Below are 9484 nucleotides of genomic sequence, written 5' to 3' on the forward strand. Positions count from 1 at the left end.
ACTTATTGCCAGGATTCATACAGTGAATTCTTCTGGTTGTTTATCAACTATTTTAAAGAAATAAGAAGAAACAGGAAGAAATGGGAAGAAAGAAATCCAGACCAAGACCAGATAAGGCAAGAGACGAGCAAAGCATTGGCTGTGTGAATCTGTTCATTTCAAAAGGTAAATATCAATCAATAGTTCAAAAGTTATTAGAACTAATAGTACATATATTAAGTTATTGTCAGAATTGGTTATTTATGAACAATTCTTTCTACTCGTGAGGAAACAAATACACACTTGATGAGACTAGAAATGAGCAAAGACTGTGTATGCTGTGTGAACCCTCTCATTTCAGAAGGTAAACACATATATTGGTTGATATCGTCAGAATTATTGTGGTACAGGACGTACTGTCATACCCTTATTGGTAACACTTTATAATAACTACCTGTTATAACTAGTTAATAGATCATTAGTAAACTGTTAATTAATGAGTTATTAACGACTTGTTAACTGTATGTTAATAAGTTATAACTATACCTTTAGTAATATTCATGATCAATTAGTAATAGATCATGAACAAGTCATTAGTAAATTACTTACTAATGACTTGTTAAGTATCAGTTAATAGTTTATATATGTTATTGGGACGTTATTGTTATGGAATTTTCTATCCTTAGGTTACTTGAGGTCACGTGTGAGCCTTGTGGTCCTCAGCAGTATTAATTGTTTGTCTTTGACTAGGTGCCACCATATCTCAACTCTGTGGTGACCAGGGTCGAAGAGACCTGTTGCTGCATTCCTAGACATAATAGATAGCTAACTGTTGACGTTCCATTAGCATGAACAGACAACAGTGTCTCCAGACTAGAATGTGTTGAAGGTGAACACGAGCATGGGTAAATGCATTCCCTTTGACTATTTTGGCCGTAAAGTATTTGTGGCGTCATCTATGAGGGTTTAAAGTATATCCACCATCACGAGTTCGTCAGAATGCGAGACCGACTCAAGCACTTCAGGTGTACTTTGAGAGTGTCTCTAGTTCTCCTTGGCCAAGCGTCAATAAATAATACAGCATAAGACATCAGAGGCTCCTGAACACTTTCTTCCCTCCTGACCTCACCATTGACCTTTGACTTCAGCAATTTCTCCACAACAATTGGCGTCACGAACAGGATTTCAACAGAACAAAGACGTGGTAAGTGCAAAGTTTTATTACTATGCCTTACCATGTCTGCGTTTGACGAAATCATAAAAAACTATGTGCTTATTTAATCTGCCTGGAATATAAAAACATCTAAGACCCACCAGGGGGTCAGGAGCTTCAGTGTCTTGGGGACAATGTCCTGGCTGAAACCTCTGGCTTTGTTTGGAACGTATGTGTCATACAAACATCCCAGTTAGATGTTCAATTCGGCATATTGATTTAAAGTGAGAAATCAAGAAAGCTGACAATGGTGTAAAAAAATTACTTTAAAAATAAATGGAGCTGTAACAATAATTGATTACAGAGCAGTGTACAGTGTGTGGATCTGAAGGGGGGCAGGTTGGGTTTATGACCCACTGCATTGCCACTACGTGGCTGTTTGTTTCCGGGGCAGTTTCGGGCTGCACTCGGCACAGAGAGACCCACCTGAGGTTTAAACTTTAGAAAAGACATTTTCGGGGGGAGTTTAAATACACCCTCGTTTGAATCAAGATTGGGGATCTACTCTGTGTCCTTTGGGAAACGTTGATTTTAAATGTGTATACACTGGGAGAGAAAAAGAAGTACATTTTTCATCCTTTTACCTCAGATCACCACTGCTGTAGTTAGAAAGGTGTGGAGACTGACCTTTGATGCTGCTGTATTGTGGTTTGAAATCTGTTTGACTGTATGTGTAATGTCCTACTGCGCAAGCGAAAATGGGTAATGATCTGTCCAAAGCAGTAGACAAACCTGAAATCATGCAAACTGACTCAGCGAAAGCTAAGTCAAAGACAAAACATCTTTCTGTAGAAGATCAAAGAACTAACGTGAAGTTAGATGGTCAACCTGTCATTGATACGCAGCATGCCAGAGCAGGCACACACACATACACATCTGACCAGATATCACAATTCAAAGCAATGTTTTCGCCGCATGTGCCAGCTGGACTCATCGGTAGACTGAAAGGATGGGATTTCGTGTTTCCGTTCACTTCTCTTATGTGTGAATGGACGAGTGGCATGTGGCCGTATGAGGGAGCATTCGAGAGAGAGAAGCTGCAAATGGCTGAGATGAATGTTAACTCTAGTGTTGGAAATCCATCCTGGGATTTCAGATACATGAATGAGTGTATGCAAGTGTGGTTGACTGTGGCCCGTGAAAGATGTGGTGTGAGAGTGCGTGACAAAAGCTGCGAGATTGGACCGGATGATTTAAGAAAGATGATTGATCTGACTGCTAAGTGTGTTACTGCCTCTCATATGCCTGTACTAGAAGCTAAGTTGCAAACTAGAGCTTTAGAAATGGCTAAGATAAAGCAGCAACATGTTGATAATTTGGAAAATTGTGCAAAAGCTATGATGTATGGCTGGGCAAAGCGCCAAGCCAAAATTCCCGCTCCTCGTGATTTGTTGAATATTTTAGCCGAGGTCGGAATAACACTGCCGGAACAACAAAACAATGAAAAAGCGATCTCCGTCTTTCCGCAACTTTCAAATACAAGGCCCTCTTGCAATGCTGAGATAGATGAACAACCAAGCACATCACAAACTAAAGCAGATGACGAGTTTATCCTAATAGCAGCTGCAGTAGAAGAAGAAAGGGTCAGAAAGGCCACTGAACAAAGGAACAGACAGAGACAGGCCGCTGAAGAGAGGGCAAGGCAGGCTCAGGCAGCCGAAAATAGGGCGAGAAAGCAACAGGAAGAGATGGAGAGACAGCTCAGAGAAAAAGAGAGAATCAGGCAAGAAAAGAGAGATAAAGATGAGAGGGACAGAGAGACGGCAGACTTAGAAAAACTAGTCAAGGTCAGACAGAGACAGGAGAAGGAAGAGAGCAGACAGTCGAGTGAATCAGACTCGGAAGGAGAACGAGCCAGGCCCAGAGAGGAGGAGCCTAACACAGACCTTAGTGACGAGGAGGTCCAGGCTGTGAAACCAAAAACAAAGCAGGCTGTTTCTGAAACACACACGAGACGAAGGAGAGGCACAATGAGAGGATATCTGACTAGGAGTAGCAGAGTTACAGAAACCCACAGAAAAATAACATCAGAGACCCCTATCTCAGAAGAATCACAAGCTTCTCCAATAAATGCTCCTAAAATAATGATTGGCAGCACAGCAGTCTGTAAACCATGGACTCCTTCTGAAATCATAGATATGACAAGCAGAGCTCCCAATCCAATTACAAGCCCAGATGAATATTGGATTTGGCTAGAACAAGTATGTACGGTTTATAGCTGTCTGATACCTGATGTTCAACAATTGGTCCGATTTACATACAAAACCGAATGGATCATGTGTAAAGATGAGTTTGTTTTCCCTGAAGCTGTTGAGGGTGGCCAGTGGCCCCCAACCAAAACCTTGACTGATTGGTTAAATGTGGAAGCAAAAAATGCAATAACCAAATGTGCACGAAAGCGTGCTGACTTTTCAAAGGTAATTCACTGCGTTCAAGAAGCAAGAGAGTCAGTGCCGGAATTCATCCAGAGATTCATACAAACATGGGATATCAATGCTGGAATAAAGCGAGATGAACATGAATGTCTCATGGTGCAAATTTTTGTGCAAAATCTAAGACCGAATGTTCAAGCCGCTTACAAACTATCAGTCCTTGACTGGAGCACCAACGACTGGAAGTCAACTATAAACAAAATAATGGCTATGCATAGGAATGATGTTTTCTCCACTGGTAATAATGCTCCTAGCTCAAAACAAATGATGCAGTATGTACGACAGCAGGGTGGTCAAAACAATAACAAAAACAGGGATAATCCGAAACGTGGAAATTGTCACAAATGCGGTGCAGCGGGACATTGGGCTAAAGAGTGTAAGAGCGGTCGTCGTCGTCGGAATAAATCCAATAACCAGAACCAACAACAAGCCACTACATCATTTCCGGCTCTACCCGCTCCACAAGCGACTACGTCATTTCCTGCTCTTCCAGCCCCACCCACACAAGCTGCTTACACGCAGCCAACATATTACAATCAAGCATAGGGAGGCCATGGAGGGGCGGGATCAGAACAACCATTTCATATTCAAGCTGCAACTATTCAACTTTCTAGTAATCCCGCCGAAGACCCGATAATGCCCGTTCAAGTTAACGGAAATACCGTTGAAATTTTGGTAGATAGTGGAGCAACTATTTCTACTGTAAAAACTGCAGAGCATGTATGCACACCTACATCCAACTTTATCACCACTGTTGGTGTTTCCGGGGTTCCCATTGCGGAACCGTTATCTCAGAGGACTAAAATAACTGTTGAAGGCTCTGAAGTGATGCATTCTTTTCTGATATCTGATAAAAGCCCAATTAATCTCATGGGGAGGGATCTGCTTTGTAAACTGCATGCTACTATTCAGTGCACCCCGGATGGATTGTTTTTGACCCTCCCTGATGAAAAAGCCGCTCTAGCATTTCAGTTTTTGCAGAGTACGGAAGACAGTTTGTATTGCTGGGAATTGATAGGTTTTAATATGCTTCCCAGTTTCACTGTTTCAGATATTCAGAAAATCGCCAAATCATCTCCAACATGTGCAACATTGATGTCTACAATGAGGCCTCTTTTGCATTGTCATTGTACTGCAGCATTTAACCCTTCTGAGCAGTATAAACAATCGGTTTCCAGGTTTTTAAATAAACAAGAGGGGTTAGAATGTGAACAATGTTTGTTTGTTGGTCCGCAGGGATGTGCCATACCAGTCCAACTATCTAGTGAACAGCAGAGGTTGTTTAATGTTGAAAATTCATATCCACATATCGTTGTGGCCGTCACACCTGGCTGTGAGCTGAAACACCTTGGAGACATGGTGGCTCAGTGCCAGGCATTGAGAGAAGCTGTACCAGCTTCTCAACACCAAACAGTAACATATTTAGGGGAGGAACTGTATATGTTGTCCTTAGATGAACATATGCAATTACCGATGTCTACATTTGTTACTCACCAGCCGCCTTTTCCCACACAGTATGGACCTCCTTCTGAATTGTCTGAGGTTCCACCTATTTTGTGGGCTAAACATAAAAATCATGTGGGTTTTGTAAATTCGGCTCCGCCACATAAAGTCACACTTAAGCCTAATGCTAAGCTACCTATGATTAGACAATACAATTTGCCTCACAGAGCTGTAGTAGGAATTGAAAGTGTTATTCAGTCTCTATTGGATCAAGACGTGCTAGTTCAAACCACCAGCCCATGTAACACTCCCATTTTACCAATTCCCAAAGCAAATCGCCCTGATGAATGGCGGTTCGTGCAGGACCTGCAAGCGATTAATAATATAGTGGTACCTGCAGCTCCAATTGTGCCTGACACCAATTCGATTTTAGCTTCTTTACCACCTAACTCCACGCACTACACAGTCGTTGATCTGAGTTCTGCATTTTTCTCGATACCGTTGCATCCAGATAGCCAGTATCTGTTTGCATTTACATTCAAAGGTAAGCAATACACTTGGCGACGGTTGCCACAGGGTTTTGTCGAGAGTCCCACGGTGTATGCAGCGGCGGTAAAAAGAGATCTAGATGGGCTCCACCTGCCAGGTGGCTTGCAGTACGCTGATGACCTCCTAATAGCTTCTCCATCAAAAGAAGCTTGCCACACAGACTCTATCTTGCTGCTACAGAGACTGGCCGAGTGTGGTCACAGAGTGTCGCTGGAAAAGTTGCAATTCTGTCGACCAGAGGTGACATATTTGGGTCATGTTCTGAAGGATGGACAACGCCTTTTGTCACCGGAGAGGGTGAAACTGCTAGTTAACATGCCTCCCTGAGGAAATGCACAAAGCCTTTCAAGATCTGAAAAATGCTCTCACAATGGCTCCACCGTTGGGTTTGCCTGACTAACATCAGCCGTTCCATCTACATGTGCATGAGAGAGATGGCTTCGCCGCTGGCATTCTGGTACAGAAACATGGTTCTCATCATCGTCCCGTTGCGTACTACACCTCTCGACTGACCCCTGTGGTTCTCGGTATGCCAGGTTGTCTAAGAGCAGTGGCCGCTGTTGCCATTTTGATCGACAAATCTTCTCCCATTGTACTGGCTCATGACTGTGTCGTGCATGTTCCACATGCAGTATTACACATTTTGAGCACATCTGCAACACAACACATGACAGCAGCACGTCGCTCAGGTTACGAGGCAATAATTCTTTCAAGTCCCCACATAGCTTTAAAGCGCTCACCTCCAATAAATGATGAGCATGACTGTATTGCCCTTATTGAAATGTGCACATCTCCGAGACCAGATCTGCTGCAAGCACTGATACCAAATTCTGATATGGTTCTTTATACTGATGGTTCGGCTAGCAGACCATCGGACAACGTATTTGGCTGGTTATGCAGTAGTAAATGATTCTGAAGTCATTGAAACAGGATCTTTGCCTCATGGGACTTCAGCCCAAGCAGCTGAGCTGTATGCTCTTAGTAAAGCCTGCATACTTGCTTCTGGTAAAGTTGCCACTATCTACACTGACTCGCGATACGCATTCAGCGCTGCGCATGACTCTGGACAATTATGAAAAATGAGAGGTTTTGTCTCATCCTCTGGTAAGCCATTACAGCATCATGCGTTGGTAAATGATCTATTAGAGGCTACGTGTAGCACATGGACCAACACATGTCGGAAGAGGGGTGATCAATGATGTTATTCGTTCACAATGGTTTGCACCAGGCATTACACAAGTCTCACAAACACTTGTAGACAGTTGTATGATGTGTCAACAAACCAGAAAGAAGAATAGCACAGTGAAGCATGACCATCTGGAACCTCCAACAGGTCCCTTTGTAAATTTGCAAATAGACTTTGTACATATGCCAAGTTGTCAAGGCTACAAATAGTTGTTAGTTGTGACAGATCGATTCTCAAAATGGGTTGAGGCTTTCGCGACAAGGAAATAAGACACTCGAACAGTTGTTAAGTGTCTGCTAAAAGAGGTTATCCCCAGGTCTGGGGTGCCACAGAATATAGATAGTGACAAAATTTAGTTTTTGTATAAAAAAATCATGCAGGATCTATCAGGAATTTTAGGGTTCAAGTTGCACAAAAGGTCTGAAATGGCCTGATGCACTGCCTATTGTGCTGTACTCCATCTAAAGTGCACTAAGTGCAACAACAGGACTGAGTCCTCATGAGATGTTAATGGGGAGACTAATGTCCACAGGGACAAGGTAACCTCTGACACCAAACAAAACTTCTCTGCTTTGGACGGATGAGTTTATGGCTGAATATGTAAAAAGATTAACTGACGTTTTGAATTTTATCATTACAGGTGTCTGAATGGCTCACGAAACCATCAGAGGAACCAATTCATCCTTTTAACGACGGAAATTTTGTATTAATCAAATATAAAAAAAAAAAAAGTTTTTGTCTCCCAGGTGGAACCAGGTGTTGGTGACAATGAGGACTTGTATTTCCTGCGCTTTAACCAAACTGCCTATTAACCAAACTAACAAAACTGTTAACCCTGTTATGTTTGAGTGTCCAATTGACAGATGTGATGACTGTAATATTGTTCACCAACTGACTTTCTCTCAAGGTAAATGGTCGTAGGCAACGCATGACAAAGCTCTGATTAAGACAGTGTTGACTGTACCCAGGTAATGAAGGTAACATTCACAGCTGCTGTACCTTTGACTGAACCTCTGGAGCTGTGGTGTTTCACTAAACAGCCATTGAAAAGTTATCCTGATTATAAACTGTGGGCTGTTAATTACCAAGATGTTCCAGGGGAGGTGCAGAGCGGTAAAATCTGTACTATGGTGAAACTGATAAGGGTGACAGTTTTCTATATACTGGTCAATTTTCTTCCATAAATACACTTGAGGCAGCCAAACCTAAATCAACAAGAAGTGATAGAGGTACAGGTGAAGTTTCTCAAACTCTAGTGCAAAAAACAAATTCGGCCCTCAGTCTAATGGTTGATTATGCTCGCGATCGTAATCTCAGTAACTGTTGGCTATGTCAAAATATGCCTTCGTCCATACACTCACCACTCTTATCCAATTCCATTCACTAGAACGGATTATGAAATGTTCAATTGGAATAATTTGGCCATGAGATTTGAAGATGAAGCAGATGAGTGCTATACTCCTGCCTACTCTGTAGATTCTGCAAAGTATTCACGTAATGCTGAAATTGCCTTATACGTTGCTAAAACAGTTAATGAACAGTACCTACCGAGCGGTTTCAATTATACTACACTTTTTCGCATTATTCATATACAGATGTATGTGAAATTAGGTTTTGAATATAGAGTTCAAATAGTTTTGGCCCAAACAAACAGTTCAAAACCTCTTGGAGATCAGGTGTGTGTTCCCCAACCATATATTGCATCTTTAATGGTGGAGGCCTTAGTTTCTGTGCAGCCGTGGTCCGGTGTTAGGTCCATAGAGTCAGTTCAGATACAGAAACGTAACTGCTCAGTGCCACAACAGACGGAGCGAACTCCACAACGTGATTGCTCAACTTATGTGCCTCCGGTGTTCACCCATGAGCTGCAAAATGTTTCCTTGTGTTTTCAGGGAGTAGGAGACGGACCTGATAATTTAGGACAAAGCAGTTATAATACAGTAGTAAATGTCACTTTGAAGCAGTCGTCGTTACCTGAGAGAGTGTATCTAGTCTGTGGAGATAAAGCTTATCGCTGCATGCCCTATGAGTTGTTTCATGGTGTCTGCTATTTAGCATACCTAATTCCCTTGATCAGGGAAGTGAAATCTCAACATCTCAAAAGATAGCCAGCTTCCTCTTGCCTTGGTACGGTATGTATATAATTCAACAGGAGCTTGAATCTCTGTCTAAAGTCCTGGAGAATCATCTCAATGCCTCCAGCAGAGCTATGTTAGCTGAACATAGGGAGCTGCAGGAAGTTAAAACTGTAGCTTTACAGAATCGTATGGCGCTTGATCTCCTGTTGGCAGCACAGGGAGGAACTTGTAAAGTTATAGGTACTGAATGTTGCTCCTACATCTCCGACCCGACTGCTGAGGTCATGGATATGGCGCATGACACAGCTCAAGGTATCAAAGAGTTACATGATAAACATGGGTTTAACTTTGGGGATTTTTATGGTACCTTGCGGTCATGGGGATCAGGGTTAGTTAAATTTTTGACTACTCTATTTGTCGGTGGACTCCTTATTCTTTTCCTCTGCACTTGTATGATCTCATTGATTAAACTAATGGTGAAGAAGACAACAAGGTCAGTGGTCCAAGCACCCCAGGTGTGTATACGCCCAGAGGTTGCCAATCCAGTTGGTAAGAGGTATTATCATTTTGAAGGTTTTGGGGAAAGAATTCGAGGCTTTGACCT

General features: G+C 42.4%; 1 protein-coding gene across 1 annotated transcript; it reads left to right on the top strand.

The window, feature by feature from the left end:
* The first annotated feature begins 1869 nt into the window (after positions 1 to 1869).
* LOC113744701 (uncharacterized) lies at positions 1870 to 3745 on the top strand. Its single transcript, XM_027275410.1, has 2 exons — positions 1870 to 3634; positions 3673 to 3745. Exons 1-2 carry the CDS (start codon positions 1891 to 1893, stop codon positions 3705 to 3707), a joined length of 1779 nt encoding a protein of 592 aa, XP_027131211.1. The 5' UTR covers positions 1870 to 1890; the 3' UTR covers positions 3708 to 3745.
* The last annotated feature ends 5739 nt before the right edge of the window (positions 3746 to 9484 follow it).

The sequence above is a fragment of the Larimichthys crocea genome, unplaced genomic scaffold (assembly GCF_000972845.2).
Source record: "Larimichthys crocea isolate SSNF unplaced genomic scaffold, L_crocea_2.0 scaffold123, whole genome shotgun sequence".
Taxonomy (NCBI): domain Eukaryota; kingdom Metazoa; phylum Chordata; class Actinopteri; family Sciaenidae; genus Larimichthys; species Larimichthys crocea.

Bases quoted from the DNA above. Each gene is read 5' to 3' on its own strand.
- LOC113744701 (XM_027275410.1), top strand. From the start codon at position 1,891: ATGGGTAATGATCTGTCCAAAGCAGTAGACAAACCTGAAATCATGCAA. The intron at 3,635-3,672 runs GAGAGTCAGTGC...AGATTCATACAA, and splicing joins TCACTGCGTTCAAGAAGCAA to ACATGGGATATCAATGCTGG.